The following is a 27266-nucleotide window of genomic DNA, read 5'->3' on the forward strand; positions in this document are numbered from 1 at the left end:
GTGTGTGTAATGAACACTATTTTATAATCCATTATGAAGTGGCCTGGGGATGTTGAACATGTCTCCAGAGGGTTCAGTAAGCAAACCAATGCTGCATTAAAACATCTTAGGAGAGTTGAGCCTTTGGCTCACTGCTATGTGTTCTCATGGGCTACCTTGATACAGTATCTCTGAGATTGTCATGACCCCTCATATACCTGAACCTTTTATACTTCCCTGGAGAGATGTGTGGATATCAGTCTAAAACCACAGATAAAGTAACAGCCATAGTGCACAGCAGATTGAGTCACTGGATTACAAACAGGTAACTAAATAGTAAAGAACAGTTAAAATCCTTGCGACTCTCTTATGATTCTCATTTATGTTATTATGCTGATTAGTTGTATTTGGATTGCAAATGTTTTTTTGTTGTTGTAAATTAACACCATTCATGTTGATCCTGTCAGGCTGACCTGAAGGAGGTAGTTGTGATTGACAGCCCCACAATCTCCCTGCCTCCAAATTCCTGCTCTCCAGAAGATGGACAAATCGGCCAAACATCTGGAACTGGTTTACTAATGGGGCCATCCGCAGAGGGCCAAACTCTCAGAAAATCACTTTTGCTCTTCTCTCTCTTTATCACTCTCTCTCACACACAACCTATTTTGCTCCTTGGTTGGCTAAAATGTATCTAAAAGAGTATAAACTGAAGCAAAATCACTAAGGAAATATACTGTCTAGTTGATCCTAGCAAGCCATACTTTTCCAGAGCAGGATGTTGTCATATAGATGTAATCTGGAGGAAACCTTTTGTTGAGTCAGAATTTTTTTGGTACACGGGTCTCTTAGGATTTCAAAGAAATGTGCTTTGGCAACCACTGCAAGGGGCTGCAGGGACACCTGAATGCTCTGTGTCTCTGAGGAGGAGCACACAATGGAACACTCTCAGAGCAGAGATCTGTGGAGATACAGCCAGCCGCCATTACACAAAGTCAACCGCTCTCCTCCTTCTCCCCTTCTCTTTCCTTCTCATCAGCTTCAGACATCAGTCTACAGTTGCATGGCTCCCTACCTGGAACAAGTGTATCTGACCGCTTGTGTTTAAGGACCTCTCGAGACCACTAGTGTGTGTTTGTGTGCGTTTACAGGCAGAGTTCAAAGTAAATAAAGGAAGGAAGTTAGGCAGCATGTGAAAGTAAATAAAGTGATGCATTAGGCACTGAGGAAGACATAAGTGCTATTGTTACAGGACACATCCTGTGAGTCAGTACAGCAAACAAAATGTAATCATATGAATCCAGCTCTATGAAATACAGGGAATTCTGTGAAATTGTGAAACCCTGGTGGAGTGACGACAGTGGGCTTTAAGTGTGGTGTGTGTTGAAACCCAGACAATGTACACTACCGTTCAAAAGTTTGGGGTCGCATGGCAATGTCCTTGTTTTTGAAAGAAAAGCTATTTTTTTGTCTATTAAAATAACATGAAATTTATCAGAAATACACTGTAGACATTGTTAATGTTGTAAATTACTATTGTAGCTGGAAACGGCTGATTTTAATGGAATATCTACATAGGCGTACAGAGGCCCATTATCAGCGACCATCACTCGTGTGTTCCAATGGCATGTTGTGTTAGCTAATCCAAGTTTATGATTTAAAAGGCTAATTGCTCATTAGAAAACCTTTTTGCAATTATGTTAGCACAGCTGAAAACTGTTGTTCTGATTAATGAAGCAATAAAACTGGCCTTCTTTAGACTAGTTGAGTATCTGGAGCATCAGTATTTGTGGGTTCGATTACAGGCTCAAAATGGCCAGAAACAAAGAACTTTCATCTGAAACTCGTCAGTCTATTCTTGTTCTGACAAATGCGAGAAATTTCCAAGAAACTGAAGATCTCATACAACGCTATGTACTACTGCCTTCACAGAACAGCGCAAACTGGCTCTAACCAGAATAGAAAGAGTGGGAGGCCCCGGTGCACAACTGAGCAAGAGGACAAGTACATTAGAGTGTCTAGCTTGGGAAACGGATGCCTCGCAAGTCCTCAACTGGCAGCTTCATTAAATACTACCCGCAACACACCAGTCTCAACGTCAACAATGAAGAGGCGACTCCGGGATGCTGGCCTTCTAGGCAGAGTTCCTCTGTCCAGTGTCTGTGTTCTTTTGTCAATCTTAATCTTATTTTTTTTACTGGTCAGTCTTAGATACAGCTTTTTATTTGCAACTCTGCCTAGGAGGCCAGTATCCCGGAGTTTTGTACACTATCGATAAGAAATATACAATCTTTATGCAGATGTTTAACATCCAAACCAGCTCATGTGCAGTTATGAGGCTGATTGTCTCTGTTGGTCCATATTATACCACAGGGATAGCAACCAAGGCAGGTGTTCAAACATGCAGTTGTTGTTGCAGAGAATATCTGAAGGATTTTGGCCAATGTCGATCCAAAGTCGATGATGAAGAATAGCTGCGACATTTACAATATTTCAAAGTAGGGTGAATAATACAATGTATCAAATGACATGTGGCATAGTGTTTCAGTTAAAACACACTTCTCTGTCAGAAGAGATGTTAAAATACAGGACAAAACATGTCTGTGTTTAATACAAGTACAAGGACTGTTTTATGTTTTGGTCACGGTCATGAGAAACTGATTCAATAACGGAGCAGCGAAAAACCCCTGGGTGACATTCATAAATGTGTTTATGCAATGATTTGTTCAGACCACATTTCATCCTCAGTTTCAACCTCAAAGAGCAGTTGAAACAGAACAGGCAATGTTGGCTTCTAGGTCTTAGACCATGTAAACATTACGGAGCAAGATAGCAGGAGAATGTGTCCACTTAATAAAACTAGACATCAGATGAGGCTGGTGGAAGGAGCTATAGGAGGATGTGCGCATTGTAACAGCTGGAATGGAATAAATGGAACAGAGGCCAATGTGGTTTCCAATCTTCACCCGGCACAGCCAGAAGAGGACTGGCCACCCCTCAGAGCCTGGTTCCTCTCTAGGTTTCTTCCTAGGTTCCTGTCTTTCTAGGGAGTTTTTCCTAGCCACTGTGAATCTACATCTACATTGCTTGCTGTTTGGGGTTTTAGGCTGGGTTTCTGCATAGCACTTTGTGACATCTGCTGATCTTAAAAGGGCTTTATAAATACATTTGATTGAAAAATGTATTTGATACCGTTTCATTTATTCCATTCCAGCCATTACAATGAGCCCGTCCTCCTATAGCGCCTCCCACCAGCTTCCTATGAGAGACATACTTAACTATATACCCTACATAAGACGTTTACCTTTCTTTCTGAAATAAGAGTGGTCCTTGCATAGTAATGTGCATACTTCAATGATCTGATGATTGTTATGGAATATAACAATATTTTTCCTAGTGGCTGAGGTCTGTTTCTATTTCCAGATCCTAAAAAACTAAATGGTTTTAATATAATATCCATCAATGCTATTGGTAGCTTGTTACTGTAGTTGAAAGACATGCTTTATGCATAGCAAGCATGACGTGATAGTACAGTGGATTACTATAAATACCTCAGGCCTTTGGAATAAAAGCAAAACACATTTTTGAATTGAAATTTAAACAAACTGTTCAAATAGTAATTATCATGATTGGCGGCAATAACAAAAAGTGTTCTTTGCATATAGTGATATAAGGCACAGTTTTAGCACTAATGTGTTAGCTAGATGTCCATATTGACGGCAACGATCCGAACACAATCATGAGATAACCCCTTCAACGTCACAGGTTAGCACCTCGTCATGTTTCTGTTCCTGTCCGAGCTGCCTGTGAAACTGGCCCTGCTTTTGAGCCCTCCAACAATGGATATTCTGGCCCAGGGTGATACTCTTGATGATTGGCAAGTGACTTAGCATGTTATTTGGCAATGACGTTACTCCAGAGTTTGACAGATTGAGCTCCTGTAGAGACACAAGTCCACTGAACACAGCTGGGCTCAGTGTTTTTAGCTTGGCGTTGTTGGAGAGGTCCAAGACCTGAAGGTTCTGTAGGCCTCTGAAACAGTTGGGCTGGATGTTAAAGAGCTCAGGAAGCCCACTGAGGGACAGGTAAACAAGGTCCTTGAGGTCCTCAAAAGCACCCTCCTCAATGCGGGAGATACTGTTCCCATCCAGGTTTAGGTCCCTCAGCAGGATGCCTTTTAGCTTGGGCACGGCCCTCAGCTGGTTGGCTGCTAGAGTCAGGCTCTGGACATGTAGCAAGGGGCTCCTAGAAGAACTCAAGGAGACCACTGTCAGCCGGTTGTGGGACAGATCCACGCTGATTGGCTCTCCGTGATCTTTAGTGATGAACATGTCCAGATCAAACTCTCGGAAGTGGTTGTGGCTGAGGTCCACCTCGGTTAGGGAGAGGCCAGAGAAGCAGCCCTCGTCCAGGCCCTCCAAAGAGTTGTGGCTGAGGTCCAGAGACTCCAGGTAGCGCAGCCTGGACAGGGCCTTAGGGCTGACCATGGAGATGAGGTTGTTGCTGAGGTCCAGGCTGACCAAGGTGGTATAGCCAGGCCCAGAGAGCATGGTGTCAGTCAGCAGGGACATAGAGTTGGAGGAGAGGTCCAGGTGGGCAGTGTCCAGGGGGATGGAGATGGGGTTGGTGCTAGGGCCCACTCCCCTGCAGTCCACCCTGGTCAGGCTGAAGCTGTCGAACAAGCCGAAGCTCTCCACCTCACAGTGGCAACCCGGGTGGCAGTTCTTCACTGCTCCAGCTTGGCCATGGACCGCCAGGAGCATCCACAGGCTAACACACAGGAGAAACGCCATCATGCTCTGAGGGGACACAAAAACAAAACAAAGATGTTACGTCAAATGTATTCAGATGCTTTTAGTGTATGTGGACACCTCTTCAAATGAGTGGATTCGGCTATTTCAGCTACACCTGTTGCTGACAGGTGTATTAAAATAGAGCACACAGCCATACAATCTCCATTGACAAACATTTGCAGTAGAATGGCCTTACTGAAGAGCTCAGTGACTTTCACCGTGGCACCGTCATAGGATGCCACCCTTCCAGCAAGTTAGTTTGTCCTGCTAGAGCTTCCCCCGGTCAACTGTAAGTTCTGTTTTTGTGAAGTGGAAACGTCTAGGAGCAACAACGGCTCAGCCACGAAGTGGTAGGCGACAGAATGGGACCGCTGAGTGCTGAAGCTTGTAAAAATCGCCTGTCCTCAGTTGCAACACTCAATACCGAGTTCCAAACTGCCTAGGGAAGCAACGTCAGCACAACAACTGTTCATCGGGAGCTTCATGAAAAGGGTTTCCATGGCCGAGCAGCCGCACACAAGCCTAAGATCACCATGCACGATGCCAAGCATCGGCTGGAATGGTGTAAAGCACTCCGCCTTTGGACTCTGGAGCAGTGGAAACGTGTTTTCTGGAGTAATGAATCCCGCTTCACCATCTGGCAGTCCTTGTTCAGGGGCAGAATGACAGATTTTACCTTGTCAGCTCAGGGATTCAATCTTGCAACCTTACGGATAACTAGTCCAACGCTCTAACCACCTGCCTCACGAGGAGCCCGCCTGTTACGCGAATGCAGTAAGAAGCCAAGGTTAGTTGCCAACTAGCATTAAACTTAGTCAATCATAAATCACTAGTTGTAACTACACATAGTTGATGATATTACTAGTTTATCTAGCGTGTCCTGCGTTGCATTCAATCGATGCAGTGCGCATTCGCGAAAAAGAACAGTCGTTGCTCCAACGTGTACCTAACCATAAACACCAATGCCTTTCTTAAAATCAATACACAGAAGTATATATTTTTAAACGTGCATATTTAGCTAAAAGAAATCCAGGTTGGCAGGCAATATTAACCAGATGAAAATTGTGTCACTTCTCTTGCGTTCAATGTAGGCAGAGTAAGGGTATATGCAACAGTTTGGGCCGTCTGGCTCATTGCGAACTAATTTACCAGAATTTTACATAATTATGACATAAAATTGAAGGTTGTGCAATGTAACAGGAATATTTAGACTGATGGATGCCACCCGTTAGAAAAAATACCAAACAGTTCCGTATTTCACTGAAAGAATAAACGTCTTGTTTTCGAGATGATAGTTTCCGGATTCTACCATATTAATGACCTAAGGCTCGCATTTCTGTGTGTTATTATGTTATAATTAAGTCTATGATTTGATAGGCTTGAAGTCATAAACTGCTCTATCAACTCCCGAGATTAGGCTGGTGTAACGATGTGAAATGGCTAGCTAGTTAGCGGTGTGCGCGCTAATAGCGTTTCAAACATTACTCGCTCTGAGACTTGGAGTAGTTGTTCCCCTTGCTCTGCATGGGTAACGCTGCTTCGAGGGTGGCTGTTGTCGTTGTGTTCCTGGTACGAGTCCAGGGAGGAGCGAGGAGAGGAACGGAAGCTATACTGTTACACTGGCAATACTGAGGTGCCTATAATAACATCCAATAGTCAAAGGTATATGAAATACAAATGGTATAGAGAGAAATAGTCCTATAAATACTATATTAACTACAACCTAAAACTTCTTACCTGGGAATATTGAAGACTCATGTTAAAAGGAACTGCCAGCTTTCATATGTTCTCATGTTCTGAGCAAGGAACTTAAAAGTTAGCTTTCTTACATGGCACATATTGCACTTTTACTTTCTTCTCCAACACTTTGTTTTTGCATTATTTAAACCAAATTGAACATGTTTAATTATTTATTTGAGGCTACATTAATATAATACATCAATAAAATCAAGTTAAAATAAGTGTTAATTCAGTATTGTTGTAATTGTCATTATTACAAATACATTTTAAAAATCGGCTGATTAATCGGTATCTGTTTTTTTTTGTCCTCCAATAAATCGGTATTGAAAAATCATAATCGGTCGACCTCTAATATTAATGCCCATGATTTTGGAATGAGATGTTCGATGAGCAGGTATCCACATAGTTTTGGTCATGTAGTATATCTAAGAAAAGGTAAACGGAGAGATACATGGAATACTAATAATTTAATTGCTTCCCTTTTTTCAAATATAAAAAAAGTACAGCTAATTGGATATCATTTTCAGTGACCCAATATAAACACAGTATATGGGCTATTTAACAACACTCTGCATCATCTGGTGAACAGAGCAACACTACAGGCAGAGACACTACAGGCAGTAAAGAAGCTGTGAGTCACATTGATATGCACTCCATTACGGAGATATAAATACATACAGCTAGCGTTAAACACATAATGCATAAACATAATCTCCACATAGACATTAAAAACAAAATAAATATGACAAATGTGTTAACGGCCATAATTTACATTTTTGATTTTTATATCTTTTTTTTTAGCAGACGCATGTTAGTAGTTCATGTTTTTAAACCGTATTCCTTCCCTCAAGCCACTTATCTGAACAACATAACATTGAAGATTACACTCGGAGCAGACAGTAAATGTAGTTTTAGAATTCAAATAAAGAGTTTTTCCTTTCAAAATGCCACCGTAGCCATCTTTGCTACTCGTCAAGCTTTCCTTGCAACCCACACCAACAGCCCTAAGTTCTCTTTTCTTTGGGCTCCCAATGGATTTGACCTAATTTTCTTTATCAAAATGTATCAAATGTTTTCTTAGTTTACAACAAACTATTCATGGTTCTGATGATGCAAGCAGAGACCTCATCACTGAAGGTCCTTATACTATCTGTGTCTAATCTGTCTAATGTGTCTTTAGGAAAGTCCTCCTCGGTCTCCCCCAAGCCGACAGTTATGTATAAAGATGTCGGAGACACCAGTAGCTAGCTACTCATCAGAAAGTTCACATTCACATATTAAGTATTGTGTGGCAAAAGGCACGTATTGATGACTACTGTATCACGAATAACAATGGAATGCCATCGGCAAAACAGTTAAATGATTCCTCCAGAAACCTTGAAAACATTTAAATAAGTTTAATAACCAAGCAATAACTAAAAATGAAAATGCATTTCATACCACTATTTTCTGTTGTTGTTGATAGTTTCTTGTTCACTGCACAGCTCTAGATAGCTAACTGAGAAGGCTAGTGGTTCACAGGACTTTTGTTCCTGAACCCACCTAACTCGCGTCCTTTGTGCAGGGAAAATGATCTGCTTCTAAACCTCTTTGTGCACTTGGCAGCAACACTGCCATAATGAGCAGAGCACAGAGTACCCACACGCAACACATGGAAATTGGACAAAGGTTAAATGGGCAATCAGCAGTTGCGACATTCATTTAATTTGTACTTATAAATTAATGATATGTACCCATTGAGTATTTAAAGAATATAACTTATAAATGTTTAGTTAAACTGTCATACCCCATCAGAACACAAAATATAATCTTGCTTTACGCCAATGTTTGTAAACCAAGTAAAATGAAAAACAAACACTGTATTGCCTAAAAACATGGTTAAAACTATCATTTTGATATCATGGATGGTCTGTCCTTGCATCTAAAGCTCTGTCTTTTGAGAGTAGTAACCATTCTCAAGCCCCATCCCAACAGCTTTTTACCAAAACAGTGGTGGGGAGGGCTTTAGTGTTGTTTCAATTGCTGATTGCTGCTTTAACAGTTGTAGTTGTATAACAACTGGATAAGCGTTCAGGAGGTGTATACCCAAGCATGACCCAGCAGAAAAGCCATTGAAGGATTGATCATTAATTTGTGCAGTGGGCCAAAGTTAGGTATAGTCTGTGGAAGGTTATCACATCAAGCTTTCCAGTAGTCAAATGACCAAATTGACCTCCAATGGCCTCATGGGTGGAATGTTATTAATATCTTTCATAATGAATAAACATTTTTTTAAACAGCAGAAAATCTGGTGTTTCTATGTCAATGTGTTATGATATATTTCAGTCTTCAGTGATGTATATAAAGTGTAATATTGGGATACAAACTCCAAATGAAATACATACTTTATCTGGCATGGTACAGGTGTCTTCTTTTTTTAACAACTTGACCATGTGTGTGAGTTGTATACTTCCGTTTCAAAGTAGATTTGTTTAAGACTACCAAGAAACACTGTGGCCCTGATTTAGTCCACGGAAGTAAAAGGTTTGAAAAGTTCCAAAGGCTACAGAGTGACCTGCAAAGGCTACAGAGTGACCTGCAAAGGCTACAGAGTGACCTGCAAAGGCTACAGAGTGACCTGCAAAGGCTACAGAGTGACCTGCAAAGGCTACAGAATGTTCTTATGTAACAGGGGATGTTGGATAATCAAAAAGGACATCTGGAATACTTGAGATTCAACATAAAGGCTGATTATGTGTTAAGCTTCCCAGAAACTCTGATATACTCAACTGGAGTATATCATTTTGTGTGGTGGTTGAAACTGTTTATTCTATTAATCTGAAGGTTAAAAAAACGGCCAGTAATACTGGTTCTGATGTTTAATCAGGCAAATGTATACCGAATTTGAGTAATGTCGCAAAATGTTGGTTAAAAAATATAATTCTGCAAAGATCTATCAAATTTGCACATAAATAAGTCACAGTTTCCCTGTATCCAGTTGAGCGACTGTGTGTATGTTGGTGAGAGAACATGTGTTTTCATTGTTGACTCAAAGCCGAAGTACCCCCTACCATACAAGATAGACAAAATAAGTCAAAAGAGATCTGCCCTATCAAATGGATGGTCAGTAAATATTTCCCTATTAAACAAGATCAAGAGATGGAAAAACATAAGCATAATACTTCACTGACTTCTAGGGATACACAATATATCGGTGAACATATCGGAATCGGACCATATTAGCTAAAAACAAACATTCAAAGCATGACGGTATACCCAGGGATTTCTTTCAGAACAGGACAGAATGCTTCAGGAAACAGTGCTTCTACAGTGGAAAAGTAAGCCAGCTTGCAAGGCATTGTTGTCATTTTATAAAAAGCAGAAATAAGGGAGAACTATCTCATAGTAGTATACAGTTGAAGTCGGAAGTTTTAAAACTTGTTTTTCAACCACTCCACAAATTTCTTGTTAACAAACTATAGTTTTGGCAAGTCGGTTCAGATATCTACTTTGTGCTTGACACAAGTACTTTTTCCAACAATTGTTTACAGACAGATTATTTCACTTATAAGTCACTGTATCACAAGTCCAGTGGGTCAGAAGTTAACATACACTAAGTTGACTGTGCCTTTAAATAGCTTGGAAAATTTCAGAAAATGATGTCATGGCTTTAGAAGCTTCTGATAGGCTAATTGACATCATTTGAGTCAACTGGAGGTGTACCTGTGGATGTATTTCAAGGCCCACCTTCAAACTCAGTGCCTCTTTGCTTGACATCATAGGAAAATCAAAAGAAATCTGCCAAGACCTCAGAAAAAGAATTGTAGACCTCCACAAGCCTGGTTTGTTCTTGGGAGCAATTTCCAAATGCCTGAAGATACCACGTTAATCTGTACAAACAATAGTACGCAACTATAAACACCATGGGACCTCGCAGCCGTCATACCGCTCAGGAAGGAGACGTGTTCTGTCTCCTAGAGATGAACCTACTTTGGTGCGAAAAGTGCAAATCAATCCCAGAACAACAGCAAAGGACCTTGTGAAGATGCTGGAGGAAACAGGTACAAAAGTATCTATATCCACAGTAAAACGACTTCTATATCGACATAACCTGAAAGGTCGCTCAGCAAGGAAGAAGCCACTGCTCCAAACCCGCCATAAAAAAAGCCAGACTACGGTTTGCAACTGCACATGGGGACAAAGATCACACTTTTGGGGAAATGTCCTCTGGTTTGATGAAACAAAAATAGAACTGTTTGGCCATAATGACCATCGTTATGTTTGGAGGAAAAAGGAGGCTTGCAAGCCGAAGAACACATTCCCAACCGTGAAGCACGGGGGTGGCAGCATCATGTTGTTGAGGTGCTTTGCTGCAGGAGGGACTGTTGCACTTCACAAAATAGATGGCAACATGAGATAGGAAAATGATGTGTACATATTGAAGCAACATCTCAAGACATCAGTCAGGGAGTTAAAGCCTGGTCGCGAATGGGTCTTCCAAATGGACAATGACCCTGTTCTGTTATGCATCTGTGTGATGTGATCAATCAGTTTGTTCCAGTTCAGAATGAAAATGCATTGAATTTTAACTGCAACAGTTCCAACCTAGACAAATATGTAAGAGTTTTTAAATGGGGGAAATAAACATGACTAGCTATTTATATGGCCATTTCATTTCATTGTTATTTGTTTTTGTCTATATTGCATTTGTTTTAGGCATAAGGGCAATGAAATGTACCAATATTTAAGTATAGTTGCACATGTTCCTAAGCTTGGGTCCCAGGAAAACACAGAATTTCTAATTTGGGTCCAGGGCTGAAAAAGTTTAAGAACCCCTGCTCTACAGTTTCCATGCCCTAATGTGAAACCAAATAAAAATGAGTGCAAAGCAATAAGATAACGGTGGCTAAATGCCAGAGGGGAAGACGTAAGGAGGAAAAATGTATAAGTAGTATGTGTCAAGACTGGAAAGGGAGTTGCTTCACGAACCAGCTCGGCTGTTGTTATATTGTAATACAATTCTAATTGAACTCACAGGCTCCGGTATTTGAGAAATATGATTGACTGTTTACTTCCATGACACTAGCCAGCTACATAACCCTATTGCCCAAAGCTAATGTTATAAGCAGCCAGCTTGCTTCATCTGGCTAGTGAGGCTCCACCGGACCGGGTTATGTGTTGTGAAGCTAGCCTCGAGATGAGTGATGAAAAAGCTGCAACATTGGAGAAGGAAACACACAAGCTACAAGGGACAGTCAATAAGATTGAAACCCGAAATTAATGAAATGAAAAAGGAGAACACCGTTCTGAGGGAAGCCTTACTGGACATACAAACTAGATCAATGAGAGAGAATCTGGTACTTACAGGTATCCAGGAGAAAGAAGGGGAAGTCCCTGAATCTGTAGTTAGAGAGTTCCTCCTTATAGGCTTTAGATCCCACGCGAAGTTATCGACAAAATCCAACTTGAACGTGTACACCGCTTCGGACAGAGAGGCCAAAGGTATGAGCGCCCAATTGTTGCCAAATTTACTTCATTTAAAGATAAAAGAATGGTTAAAGGCCTGGGTAAAAGACTTGCTGGGACCAAAATTGGCATGAACGATCAGTTTCCGAAGGAAATTGCAGAACGGCGCAAAGTTCTGTATCCAATTTTCAGAAAATAGATTAAAAGGGAAACGAGTAGCTCTCGTCGTTGATAACTATATATTGATAACCAGTTGTTCAGAGACTCAAAGATTACTCCTTGGTTATTTAAAAAATTACAAAGTTCTCATAGAAAATAAACACAATTCTAGCCCGGTTATGGATTGTAATAATACAATAAAAGAATAAAGCTTTTCTATATATCTTCACATTTAACTAATTGAACACACAAGCACTAATTCAACATAGTGAAGATAAAAACAAAGTAAACAGAAGGCACAGTATGTGTGGATGGTGTGGTGTGTGTTTATTTTTATTTGTTATGTTGGTAAAGTTGAGTGAGTGAGTAAGAAATGGTTGCATATCCCAGAGCCAATGTATTGCTGTGGGCCGGGGTATGATACAGCTATCAATGTTGATGGATATACTTTTAGAATGAATTATCCGTCTTATTTATTTATTGTCCTATCATGGTGGAACAGTTTTAAAATAGATGATACATTTGATTTGTTATTGTCCTATCATGGGGAACTACATTTTTAAAATAAATGATATCAAATGATTTATTTATGATCCAATTTTAATGGTAAGATCCTATTTAATAGTAATACCCTAGACCCTAGACACCCACCTGAATGACCCAGATACTAAGGAGAAGTCCCTAATTGTTTTATGTGCATGCTGCAAGCGTTTACAAACATATATTTGAATAAAAATAATTGAAAGTTGTGTCTCATTATGATAGGTGGTGAAATAAGTATAGCCAGTTACAATTGTAATGGCCTAGCAGATAATAAGAAAAGACAATGAGTATGTACATGGCTAAAAGAGAAGGAATATAATATCTATTGTTTACAGGAAACCCCTTCTACAGTTTTAGATGAAGTTTTGTGGAAAAAGAGCTGGGAGGGCAAAATATACTTCTCCCATGGGCAAAGAAATTCCAAAGGGGTGATGGTTTTAATTAACAATAATTTTGATCCAAATGTGCAAATTGTCCAAACAGATCCTCAAGGCAGATGGATAATTTAAAATATGTTATTGGACAATAAACAGAGATGGCTTATTAACCTATACGGTCCGAATAATGATGATCCAAGCTTCTTTGAAAATACAGTATATACAGTGCCTTGCGAAAGTATTTGGCCCCCTTGAACTTTGCGACCTTTTGCCACATTTCAGGCTTCAAACAAAGATATAAAACTGTATTTTTTTTGTGAAGAATCAACAACAAGTGGGACACAATCATGAAGTGGAACGACTTTTTTAACAAATCAAAAACTGAAAAATTGGGCGTGCAAAATTATTCAGCCCCTTTACTTTCAGTGCAGCAAACTCTCTCCAGAAGTTCAGTGAGGATCTCTGAATGATCCAATGTTGACCTAAATGATTAATGATGATATATACAATCCACCTGTGTGTAATCAAGTCTCCGTATAAATGCACCTGCACTGTGATAGTCTCAGAGGTCCGTTAAAAGCACAGAGAGCATCATGAAGAACAAGGAACACACCAGGCAGGTCCGAGATACTGTTGTGAAGAAGTTTAAAGCCGGATTTGGATACAAAAAGATTTCCCAAGCTTTAAACATCCCAAGGAGCACTGTGCAAGTGATAATATTGAAATGGAAGGAGTATCAGACCACTGCAAATCTACCAAGACCTGGCCGTCCCTCTAAACTTTCAGCTCATACAAGGAGAAGACTGATCAGAAATGCAGCCAAGAGGCCCATGATCACTGGATGAACTGCAGAGATCTACAGCTGAGGTGGGAGACTCTGTCCATAGGACAACAATCAGTCGTATATTGCACAAATCTGGCCTTTATGGAAGAGTGGCAAGAAGAAAGCCATTTCTTAAAGATATCCATAAAAAGTGTCGTTTAAAGTTTGCCACAAGCCACCTGGGAGACACACCAAACATGTGGAAGAAGGTGCTCTGGTCAGATGAAACCAAAATTGAACTTTTTGGCAACAATGCAAAACGTTATGTTTGGCGTAAAAGCAACACAGCTCATCACACTGAACACACCATCCCCACTGTCAAACATGGTGGTGGCAGCATCATGGTTTGGGCCTGCTTTTCTTCAGCAGGGACAGGGAAGATGGTTCAAATTGATGGGAAGATGGATGGAGCCAAATACAGGACCATTCTGGAAGAAAACCTGATGGAGTCTGCAAAAGACCTGAGACTGGGACGGAGATTTGTCTTCCAACAAGACAATGATCCAAAACATAAAGCAAAATCTACAATGGAATGGTTCAAAAATAAACATATCCAGGTGTTAGAATGGCCAAGTCAAAGTCCAGACCTGAATCCAATCGAGAATCTGTGGAAAGAACTGAATACTGCTGTTCACAAATGCTCTCCATCCAACCTCACTGAGCTCGAGCTATTTTGCAAGGAGGAATGGGAAAAAATGTCAGTCTCTCGATGTGCAAAACTGATAGAGACATACCCCAAGCGACTTACAGCTGTAATCGCAGCAAAAGGTGGCGCTACCCAATTTTTCAGTTTTTGATTTGTTAAAGTTTGAAATATCCAATAAATGTCGTTCCACTTCATGATTGTGTCCCACTTGTTGATTCTTCACAAAAAAATACAGTTTTATATCTTTATGTTTGAAGCCTGAAATGTGGCAAAAGGTTGCAAAGTTCAAGGGGGCCGAATACTTTCGCAAGGCACTGTATAAGAACTCTACAAGCAACACTAGACTCTATTATTATGGTGGGAGATTTTAATACGGTCTTAAATACCTCTATGGACCGGAAAGGAAATCACACCACAAACTATCAACCTCAGGCACTTAAGGAAATCATGCATGTCATGGATATATTGTAATTAGTGGATATATGGAGACTTAAATAGCCTGACCTAGTGAGATATATGCTTAATCAAGCTAGTCTCCTTGACTACTTTCTTATACCATTCTCTCTGGCACCAAAAGTTTAAAAAGTGTTGATAGGGGACAAAATGCGGTCGGATCATCACATAATTGGCATATATATTACTCTTACAGAATTTCCACGTGGGCGAAGATATTGGAAATTTAATCAAAGCCTACTAGATGATAAATTGTTTAGAACTAGGACAGAAAAATGTTTAACTGACTTTTTCAGACATAACATAGGTACAGCAGATCCCCTTACTGTATGGGACACTTTTAAATGTGCCTTTAGAGGCCATGCAATTCAGTACTCATCTATAAAACAAAAGCAATTTAGATCAAAAGAGTCCATATTAACAAAGGAAATTGAAGGACTAACAGTACAGTTAGATAGCACTAGAAACTGAACCATAGAGGCACAGAATAAGTTAGAGGAAAAACAAAAAGAAATCGAATAACTTATTCAAGAAAGATCCAGTGTAATATATTATAATAATAAAGCGAACTGGATGGAATATGGGGAAAAATGCACCAAATTATTTTTCAATCTTCAATATAGAAATGCTACTAACATTTTTTTTATTAAAACTTGTTACAAATTATGGAGTCACGCATGATTCACCAAATTATATTTTGAAAGAGGAAGTAAAGTACTTTAAGAATATGTTTTCATTTCAGGCTCCTCCATCTCCACTAACTGAAACTAATTATATGGATTTTTTTCCTAATAATTATGTAAAATTAATATCTGTACAGAAAGACTCATGTGAAGGCCAAATTACAGAGGAGGAACTGCTTGAGGCAATTGGGGCCTTTAAGGAAGGGAAAACTCCAGGGCTGGATGGCATACCAGTGGAAGTATCCAAAACTTTTTGTTGGTATATGGTCAAAGGACCATTATTGGCTTGTTTTAACCACTCCTATATAAATGGTAGATTATCAGATACACAACAAGAAGGTCTGATATCATTATTACTAAAACAGGACCCTAGTGGTATATATAAAGATCCAGTCCATTAAAAAAATTGGAGACCTCTTACACGTCAGTGTTGTGATGCAAAAATCCTAGTAAAATGCTTGGCACATAGAATTAAAAAGGTATTGTCAGATATTATTTATCCTAATCAGACAGGTTTTTTACATGGGCAATACATTGGAGATAATATAAGACCAGTACTGGAAACAATAGAACACTATGAAATATCGGGGACACCAGGCCTGGTTTTCATAGCTGATTTTGAAAAGGCTTTTGATAAAGTATGACTGGAGTTTATATATAAATGCCTAAAACATTTCAATTTTGGGGAATCTCTTATAAAATGGGTTAAGGTTATGTATAGTAACCCTAGGTGTAAAATAGTAAATAATGGCTACATCTCAGAAAGTTTTTAACTATCTAGAGGAGTAAAACAAGGTTGTCCACTATCGGCATATCTATTTATTATTGCCATCGAAATGTTAGCTGCTAAGATTAGATCAAACAATAATATTAAGGGATTAGAAATCTGTGGCTTAAAAACTAAGGTGTCATTGTACACTAATGATTCATATTTTCTTTTAAAACGACAATTAGAGTCTCTCCACGACCTCTTAGAGGATCTAGATACTTTTGCTATCCTCTCTGGATTAAAAACAAATGATGATAAATGTACCATATTACATATTGGATCACTAAAAAAATGCACATTTTACATTACCATGTAGTTTACCAATTAAATGGTCTGACAGAGATGTGAACATACTCGGTATATGGGGCGGCAGGGTAGACTAGTGGTTAGAGCATTGGACTAGTAACCGGAAGGTTGCAAGTTTAAATCCCCGAGCTGACAAGATACAAATCCCCTGAACAGGCAGTTAACCCACTGTTCCTAGGCCGTCATTGAAAATAAGAATTTGTTCTTAACTGACTTACCTAGTTAAATGAAAGTAAAATATATACATAAATAAATCCCAAAAGAAAGAAATTATCTCACTCCACTATTTTTTTTTTAGAAAGTTAGCAAAAATAGATAAGATCTTGCTACCATGGAAAGGAAATACCTGTCTATTTGTGGAAAAATCACCCTGATTAACTCTTTAGTTATATCACAGTTTACCTATTTGATTTGCTTATGGTTTCGCCTGCTTTTTAAATTATATGAACAAAAAAATATTCAATTTTATTTGGAACGGCAAGCCAGATAAAATTAAAAGGGCCTATTTATATAACGAATATGAATTCGGTGGGCAGAAATTATTAAATATTAAAGCATTAGACCTCTCACTAAAGGCATCAGTCATACAAAAGTTATTCTTAAATCCAAACTGGTTCTTTGGTCAATTGGTACGAATGTCTCATCCTAAATTTAGGAAGGGCCTTTTCCCCTTTATTCAGATTACACCTGCTCACTTTTGGTTGTTTGAAAAGGAAATAATCTCCAAAATATCTTTATTTTTTAAACAAGCCTTAGAAAGTTGGTTGCAATTTCAGTTTAATCCACCTGAAAGGACGGAACAAATAGTACAACAAATATTGTGGTTCAATTCAAATATACTAATTGATAAAAAAAAAAAACTGTATTTATCGAAGAAATTTTTTAAAAAGGTATAATTTTAGCGAATGATATCGTAAATAGGACTGGTGGAGTTATGTCACACATGCAGCTAACACAGACATATGGAAATGTCTGCTCTACCCAAAATTACAACCAATTAATTGCAGCATTACCACAAAAATGGAAGAGGCAAGTAGAAGGGGAAAAAAGTAAGGAACTTGTATGTCGGCCCTGTATTAAAGAACATAAATGGTTAAAGAAAAGTGTGATAAATAAAAACATACCAATTTCATTTAAGGACCAAAAACTGACAGCTGTGCCATATAAATTGCAAAATAGTTGGGAAGAGACTTTTGATGAACCTATTCCATGGCACATGGTTTATGAATTGATACGCAAAACAACGCCGGATTCAAAACTTAATTACTATACAAAATTCTTGCAACTAATAGAATGTTATATATATGGGGGATACAATCTTCCCAGCTCTGCAGATTCTGCTGTGAGGAGGCAGAGTCATTAGATCATTTATTTTGGTATTGTCCATATGTTGTTCGTTTTTGGTCTCAGGTCCAGGAATGGCTGAAGAATTGCAACATTTGCCTAGAACTAACGCTACAGATAGCAATACTGGGTGATTTGAAAAGCCATAGTCAATCAATCAATAATATAATGATTATTTTAGCAAAAAAATATATTTTTAATTTACAATCTGTAGAAGCTATGAGAATAGGAAGGTTCAATTATTTTGTGAAGCATCACAGCACAGTTGAACAATATATGGCAAATAGAAATCTGAAATGGCTGATGTTGAGATATAGATGGGAGGGGTTGAATGGAGCTGAAGGGTGGGACTAATAACAGGATAAACAATGTAAAGCATACGGGATCTGTAAAATGTATAGGTTCGGAACTTTAGTGAAATAGCATAGTTACAAATAGAAATCAAACTGGATGGACATCAGAAATAGAGGAAGGACTAAGAACAAACAAGAGCGCACTATTGTAAAGTAGACTGTCTGTAAAATGTATATAAGATGTATAAATTGAAGGTAAAAGCAGAAGTGTTTATTAGTTTACTCCAATTGGGGGATCAGCGGTAGGGTTTGCGGGGAATAATAATAAAGGTATCATCTTAAAAAAAAGTATGTATGTCTATATATATGTATGCATGCATGCGTGTATGGATATATATATTTACCCCAAAAATATGGGGGATTGGAAATGATGCAGACAATTACATTGGAAGCAACATTCTTTCCGCAATATTAAGCTGATCCACCCCTTAAAAAAAAAAAATTATAATAATTTTAAAAACTATGCTAATGAAACAGATGATGTCGTTATGCTATGTTATTGGGGAAGAACATTGTTTGCATCCATGCGCTTGCTAGCTTTTTTTTATGACCAGCACTGTAGGTACGCAAGACAACTTTACCAGCATCATAGCATACGTATCGATGAATCGTTGTGACATATGAAATACGAGTAATAGTGTAATCAATGTTTAATAACTACGTAAAAAATGTATGAGCGTGTTAAATTATTATGTGACGTGCAGTCATATTCAGGTCCTGATTGGTCAACAAGCTTATTTGACACGTCAAATAGTTTTTTTTGACACGCAAAGACCCAAACGGCGTTCCATAGAAATCCCGGTTGAGAATGAAACAACTGATCAAATGAACAACGAAACAGCACAGCAAGTAAGTGAAAGAAATAGGTTTTGATTATATTTTACTGGTAATGGGGACGTATGTAAATGGAAACAAAATACATTTTTGGTCAGTGTGTGTGTGTGTGTGTGTGTAACATTTATTTAACTAGACAAGTCAGCTAAGAAGAGATACATATTTACAATGACGGCCCGACAATGCTGGGCCAATTGTGCGCCACCCTATGGGACTCCCAATCACGGCCGGATGTGATACAGCCTGGATTTTAACCAGGGACTGTAGTGACCCCTCTTGCACTGAAATGCAGTGCCTTAGACCGCTGTGTCCATGTGTGTGTGTTAACTATTTAACTGTGCTAGAACGCTTAAAAGGCCACAAAAATTGTAAATATCGGTTATCGGTATCGTTTTTTTTGGCAAGGAAAATATTGGATATCGGTCTCGGCAACAACTGGCATATCAGTGCATCACTACTGACATCACACAAATCCAAGATAAGGTATATATCTTTCATGATGTTGTGTTTTCTCAATACTGGATGAACTTTTACTACCCATGTTTTCCTTTTAATAAAAACAATTATTTTAACAGGAAACCATCATCCTCCATCTTCCCCAGACACCGACTACACCCTGAGTGAATGGCTTTATTAGCAAACAGATGAGGGGGCAGTCTAAAGCCATGCTGTTGGAATCTGTGGCTAAAACTAAGTGCTCATTTAGTTTAGAAGTCTAGTCTACGACATTGATGCTAGCTAGTGTCTTTCCCTCTCTCTTCATTGTCCATGTATGTTATCCATGAATACATCTGCTGCTCTTTTACTGGGGGCTGTGAACATTCCCAAACCAGGTGTTTTTCTCATCCTTTCACCAATAAATTACAGCAAACAGCAAATGACTGTTAGCCCAGACTTCAAATCAGCCAAACATTTACCACTATAATTACTTGACAACTATGGCGTACGCGCCTCAACTCTCATTACGGGAAATTATAGGCCAAACACATCTCACTTTTAGGATCTTATCTTTCAACACTCTTATATACTCATAATACACCATATACAGTGCATTTGGAAAGTATTCAGACCCCTTACCTTCGTCCACATGTTGTAACATTACAGCCTTATTCTATAGTTGGTTAAATCTATTTTTTTCTCTCCTCATCAATCCACACACAATACCCCATAATGATGAAGGAAAACTGTTTTTTTTTTCCTTTTTCTATTTTTAAATATCACATTTACATAAGTATTCAGACCCTTTACTCAGTACTTTGTTGAAGCAGCTTTGGCAGAGTCTTCTTGTGTATGACACTGCAAGCTAGTCACACCTGTATTTGGGGAGTTTCTCCGATTCTTCTCTCTAGATCCTCTCAAGCTCTGTCAGTGTCACGCCAGCTCCCGCTCTTCCCTGTGCCAGGCTCCCCAGCATTGCGCACTCCTGCCATCCATCATTATGCACACTTTCCTTTCCCCCGTCACACGCATCAGCGATAATGGACTCACCTGGACTCAATCACCTGTTTATTACCTCCCCTATATTTATCAGTTCGCCAGCTGTGTTCCCCACTGCTGCATTGATTGATGTTTGTCATTGTGTATCCGTGTGCTGACGCTGTTTCTGTCCTGCTCTTTGTCTGTTCCTAATTAAATGTAAACTCCCCGTACGTGCTTCTCGTCTCCGGAGTTGGTCCTTACAGTCAGTTTCGATGGGGACCGTCGCTGCACAGCTATTTTCAGGTCTCTCCAGAGATGTTTAATCGGGTTCAAGTCTGGGCTCTGGCTGGGGTACTCAAGGACATTCAGAGACTTGTCCAGAAGCCACTCCTACGCTGTCTTGGCTGTGTGCTTTCCCATGCCCAAACTGGACAAGTGCGTGCATCCGTGTGCGCCATTGTGCGCAAATTGATTTTGTCCCCTCACACCAAACGCAGGTTGGAATATCAAAACAAACGCTGAACCAATTATATTAATTTGGGGACAGGTCCAAAAGCATTAAACATTTATGGCAATTTAGCTAGCTAGCTTGCAGTTGCTAGCCAATTGGTCTTATTTAGCTAGCAAGCTTGCTGTTACTAGCTCATTTGTCCTGGGATAAACATTGAGTTGCTATTTTACCTGAAATGCACAAGGTCCTCTACTTTGACAATTAATCCACACATAACGCGGTCAACCGAATCGTTTCAAGTCATCTCTCCTCCTTCCAGGCTTTTACTTCTTTGGACTTTATATGGCGATTGGCAACTAACTTTCATAATAAGGTGTATTACCACAACCGACCTCAGTTCATCTTTCAAATCACCCACGTGGGTATAACCAATGAGGAGACGGCACATGGGTATATGCTTCTAAAAGCCAATGAGGAGATGGGAGAAGCAGGACTTGCATCGCATTCTGCGTCAAAAATAGAAGTAACTTCTATTTTAGCACCTGGCAAAGCAGACACTCGTTGGCGCGCACAAGCAGTGTGGGTGCAATGATTGAATAACATGTACAGTTGATGTTGGAAGTTTACATACACCTTAGCCAAATACATTTAAACTCAGTTTTTCACAATTCCTGAGATTTAATCATAGTAAAAATTCCCTGTCTTAGGTCAGTTAGGATCACCACTTTATTTTAAGTGAAATGTGAATGTGAAATGTCAGAACAATAGTAGAGAGTGATTTATTTCAGCTTTTATTTATTTAATCACATTCCCAGTGGGTCAGAAGTTTACATACACTCAATTAGTATTCGGTAGAATTGGCTTTAAATTGTTTAACTTGGGTCAAACGTTTTGGGTGGCCTTCCACAAGCTACCAACAATACATTTGGTGAATTTTGTCCCATTCCTCCTGACAGAGCTGGTGTAAGCACAAGCTTTTTCAGTTCTGCCCACACATTTTCTATAGGATTGAGGTCAGGGCTTTGTGATGGCCACTTCAATACCTTGACTTTGTTGTCCTTTAGCCATTTTGCCACAACTTTGGAAGTATGCTTGCGGTCATTGTCCATTTGGAAGACCCATTTGCGACGAAGCTTTAACATCCTGACTGATGTCTTGAGATGTTGCTTCAATATATCCACATCATTTCCTCTCCTCATGAAGCCATCTATTTTGTGAAGTGCACCAGTCCCTCCTGCAGCAAAGCACCCCTACAACGTGATGCTGCCACCCCCGTGCTTCACAGTTGGGATGGTGTTCTTCGGCTTGCAAGCCACCCCTTTTTCCTCCAAACATAGCGATGGTCATTATGGCCAAACAGTTCAATTTTTGTTTCATCAGACCAGAGGACATTTCTCCAAAAAGTACAAAATTGGTCCCCATGCGCAGTTGCAAACCATAGTCTGGCTTTTTTAATGGCGGTTTTGGAGCAGTGGCTTCTTCGTTGCTGAGCGGCCTTTCAGGTTATGTTGATATAGGACTTGTTTTACAGTGGATATAGATACTTTTGTACTTGTTTCCTCCAGCATCTTCACAAAGTCCTTTGCTGTTGTTCGGTGATTGCTTTGCACTTTTCACATCACAGTACGTTAATTTCTAGGAGACAGGAAGCGTCTCCTGCGTGGTCCCATGTTACGTACTATTGTTTGTACAGATGAACGTGGTACCTTCAGCCGTTTGGAAATTGCTCCCAAGGATATCCAAGACTTTTGGAGGTCTACAATTTTTTTTCTGAGGTCTTGGCTGATTTCTTTTGATTTTCCTATGATGTCAAGCAAAGAGCCACTGAGTTTGAAGGTAGGCCTTGAAATACATCCACAGGTACACCTCCAATTGACTCAAATTATGTCAATTAGCCTATCAGAAGCTTCTAAAGAATGACATAATTTTTGGAATTTTCCAAGCTATTTAAAGGCACAGTCAACTTGGTGTATGTAAACTTCTGACCCACTGGAATTGTGATACAGTGAATTAATTATAAGTGAAATAATCTGTCTGAAAACAATTGTTGGAAAAATGACTTGTGTCAAGCACAAAGTAGATGTTCTAACCGATTTACCAAAACTATAGTTTGTTAACAAGAAATTTGTGGAGTGGTTGAAAAATTAGTTTTAATGACTCCAACCTAAGTGTATGTAAACTTCCGACTTCAACTGTATGTGTACATTTATTTTGCAAAGCTGGCACGTGATGTGTCCAGTTTGGGCAGCGTGTTAAACAGTGTCATTGTCCAATTGGAAGGTGAACCTTTATCCCAGATTGAGGTCCTTAGCGCTCTGGAGCAGGTTTTCGTCAACAATCTCTTATAACTTTCCTCCATTCATCTTTCCCTCGATCCTGACCAGTCTCCCAGTCCCTGCCACTCAAAAACATCCCTAGAGCATGATGCTGCCACCACCATGCTTCACCGTAGGGGATGGTATTGGCCAGGTGATAAGCGGTGCCTGGTTTCCTCCAGACGTGACGCTTGGCATTCAGGCCAATCTTGGTTTCATCAGACCAGAGAATCTTGTTTCTCATGGTCTGAGAGTCATTTTGGTGCCTTTTGACAAACTCCAAACAGGCTGTCATGTGCCATTCACTGAGGAGTGACTTCCGTCTGGCCACTGTACAATAAAGGCCTGATTGATGGAGTGCTTCAGAGATGGTTGTCCTTCTGGAAGGTTCTCCCATCCCCACAGAGGAACTCTGGAGCTCTGTCAGAGTGACCATCGGGTTCTTGTCACCTCCCTGACCAAGGCCCTTCTGACCCGGATACTCAGTTTGGCCGTGCGGCCAGCTCTAGGAAGAGTCTTGGTGGTTCCAAACTTCTTACATTTAAGAATGATGGAAGCCACTGTGTTCTTGGGGGCCTTTAATGCAGCAGACGTTTTTTGGTACTCTTTCCCAGATCGGTGCCTCAAAACAATCCTCAGAGTTCTACAGACAATTCCATCAACCTCATGGCTTGGTTTTTGCTCTGACATGCACTGTCAAATTTGGGACCTTTTTTAGACAGGTGTGTTCCTTTCCAAACCATGTCCAGTCGATTGAATTTACCACAGGTGGACTCCAATCAAGTTGTAGAATCATCTCAAGCATGACCAATGGAAACAGGATGTACCTGAGCTAAATTTCAAGTCTCATAGCAAAGGGTCTGAATACTTATGTACTGTACAAAAGCTATTTCTACTTTTTATTTTTTATCCAATGGCAAAAATGTCTAAAAACCTGTTTCGCTTTGTCATTATGGGGTATTGTGTGTAGATTGATGAGGGAAAAAAATAATTGAATCCATTTTAGAACAAGGCTGTAACGTAAAAAGCTAACCTATGTGGGAACTGGGAAGGATGTTTTAATGCATTTTCAGCTATTGTTCAGTCTAATTTGATGTCCCGGTATCTGAGGATGGGTTGAGCCTCATTAGTATAGGCCTACGTAGTAAGGCTAAGAGTGTATTTTACCAGCTTAATCCCAAAGTCAAAGCCTACAAACAATGTAATTAGGAGATAGATGGTGCGGGCACGCTAATCCATTTAAAACAAATTAATGCATGACATTAAGAAGAGCCACGTTTAATCTGAACTTGAAGTAGTACATAAAACAGTATAGGCTAGGCTCATCAGGACAACAACAAGTAAATCCTCATTTGCCATGATTAATATGGTTGAACTATTGCACTGATAACGCTGTCCATCTGTCTGTGCTGTCAGTGTATGGTTAGAGATTACATCGCGTGTTAAGACTTCAAAAGTGGTTTTAAAATGAGTTCTACACCATCTGTTTTGAATATCTAGCTTCCTGACTCAATCCCAAATGAATGGAAACGACGGGCACTAATTTCATCATTTCAGAAACTTCATTTCATAGTTCAGATGGTACCTATCTTTCACTTTCATTTGGAATTGAGGGACCACAGCATGGTGAATTAGATTTGAGTGACGTTTCTCGTATTTGCCATAATAATCGTAAAGCCATGGCAATGTCTTCCTTGCATTATTTATATAAAGTCTGACTCAAAGCCCTATGCATGCATATCCACATAGGCTGCCTACATGACACTTTCAAGAAAATATTTTGTACTTGAGCGCAATATGAAATGGAGGAGTAATACGACTACAAGGCTAGCAAATTAACTTCGTTTTCCGCTGGAAATCACATTTCCTGTAGCCGTGGCAAACCTAGCCTTACCTTGCAGCCTACTTTTCTGAGACTGTCAAGCTCATCCGTGTGGTACCTCAGAAAATAATCAAATCTCATATCTACCAGACTACTACCAAGTTCCGCCACCTTTCTCTGTCAATCAATCATCACTCGATTTGTCACTTTCTCTGAAGCACCCAACCAAGTTTACGCATTTGGCCTGTGAATGAGTAATGGTTTTCAGGGGTTTAAAATAAAGTAGCTATATGATTATAATTGTAATTAAATAATATGTACAATGAGCCTAATAGCCTATGAGGAGGAGCGCAGTTTTTCTGAGAAATCAGAAATATGATCTGACCTCCGTGGTCCCGAGGCTTGAAAACCTTGAAATCCAAAGAAAACTCTAAAATACCGTTGATAATAAGGGTTATTCTAACTTGCTCACATATTTTCAGACATACCTTGACCATCAAATAGAAATGTAGATAGTTGGCTCGCCTGGATAATCCAGTTCACTTCACAGCGACGAGGAATCCTGCATGAGACTCAACCTCCGCACCCATTTTTATAAATCCCATATCATTGTGTGGTTCAGGCAAGCTAAAGAGATGTCTTGCGGTTTTATATTAACTGTCAGTGCTGCGACTAGCTATTCTGATTGGAGGTCGAGACGAGACTCCCCCCAACTTCTTCGCTGAGCACTGAAGTCCGGATAGGTTTCCGCCAGCACCCCTGTCTTTTTCTAATCACTTTTGATGTTGGACCCGAACGGTGCGCGCTCTAGTGGAGAGACTGGTGCGAGGACCGACATGAAATTATTCCATTGTTACAGATATACAGAATGTTATGCAATAGAGCCCCACAGTGGAAGTGTCATAATATCCATAGAAACTAGCGGTCAAACACGGAAATGGTTCCAATCGTTCACCCACCATTCACTTTTCACATTGGGCATTAAAATAAAGGCCGTGTTTCATGTGGGCTTTGATAACCATGTCAATCTCTCTCGGACAAGGTGATTTATATCAATATATTTGGCTCAATTTACTCTCAGATTCGAAAATGCTAATTCGTATCAAAGTAGACATAATTTAAACTTGCACAATATTTACTGCAGCCTCAATGTGGTGATGAAGGCCATTCATAGCAACTAACAAATGGTTGATGTAGACATAAACAGCAACAGGGGCACTGGGTGTTAACAAAGATTTAAGAGGAAGAGAAGGCCAATATTGCTGCACAATATTGGGCTTGACGCTGTTCATCTGTGGGTTCTGGGCTACATCAATTGTTTTCACAGTATGATGACAGAGAGTGGGCCCCAACACACACACGCACACAGATGAAGAGGCAGGTATGAAAAACACTGAAGTGGAGAGAGAAAACAATACAATGTCTTTTCAACTGTGGGCTTCCCTCTCCTTTTCAGGTCTGTAAAAAGAAAACAGCTGAAGTCGAGATTAGAAGGTTGCCACAAACAGTTTGTGTACTAGATCAATTTGTATGCAGAATTTGTTTCAAGGATGAATAATTTGCTGACTGTGTCCTCAGAAAACATAGGCAGTAAGTCCTAAAATATCCCTTCCCCCCCATCTGTCACCTTCTATTTGGCAGTAAATGACTGGAAAAGTTAGAATAGTTCCAGAGAACCGTGTGATTTTGGAATCCTGTTCATTTATTATGTGATATTCAGAGAATGAGCCCCTTGTGTAGCTAATTATGTTATCAGAATCTGTCTGGATGGGGATGCTCGTTACAGATGATAAACAGTTTCTCCAGCTGAGGCATGGGGCTGGAGAAATGTAACCACCACCAGAACTGTGGACTGATGGTCCATGAAATTGACATGATGGTTTGAAACATTCTTTGAAGCTGTATATTGATGTTGTGCAAAAAAAAATAAGGATTTTGGCTCAATCTATTGAATGTTTGAGTCAAAATGACTGCTCATTGGCTCAAATGGGGTCCCTCATGGACCCACACATGTT

General features: G+C 39.7%; 1 protein-coding gene across 2 annotated transcripts; it reads right to left on the minus strand.

The window, feature by feature from the left end:
• Positions 1–2554: 2554 nt before the first annotated feature.
• LOC110504045 (tsukushin) lies at positions 2555–26007 on the minus strand. 2 transcript variants are annotated; one of them, XM_021582854.2, is made up of 2 exons: positions 25740–26007; positions 2555–4775 (listed from the first exon to the last, which is right to left on the minus strand). In XM_021582854.2, exons 1-2 carry the CDS (start codon positions 25746–25748, stop codon positions 3714–3716), a joined length of 1071 nt encoding a protein of 356 aa, XP_021438529.1. In that variant the 5' UTR covers positions 25749–26007; the 3' UTR covers positions 2555–3713. The 2 variants fall into 2 exon arrangements, with proteins under 2 accessions (XP_021438529.1, XP_021438530.1); XM_021582855.2 differs by lacking the exon at positions 25740–26007 and adding an exon at positions 7950–8126.
• Positions 26008–27266: the final 1259 nt, after the last annotated feature.

This window comes from Oncorhynchus mykiss, chromosome 24, assembly GCF_013265735.2.
Source record: "Oncorhynchus mykiss isolate Arlee chromosome 24, USDA_OmykA_1.1, whole genome shotgun sequence".
Taxonomy (NCBI): domain Eukaryota; kingdom Metazoa; phylum Chordata; class Actinopteri; order Salmoniformes; family Salmonidae; genus Oncorhynchus; species Oncorhynchus mykiss.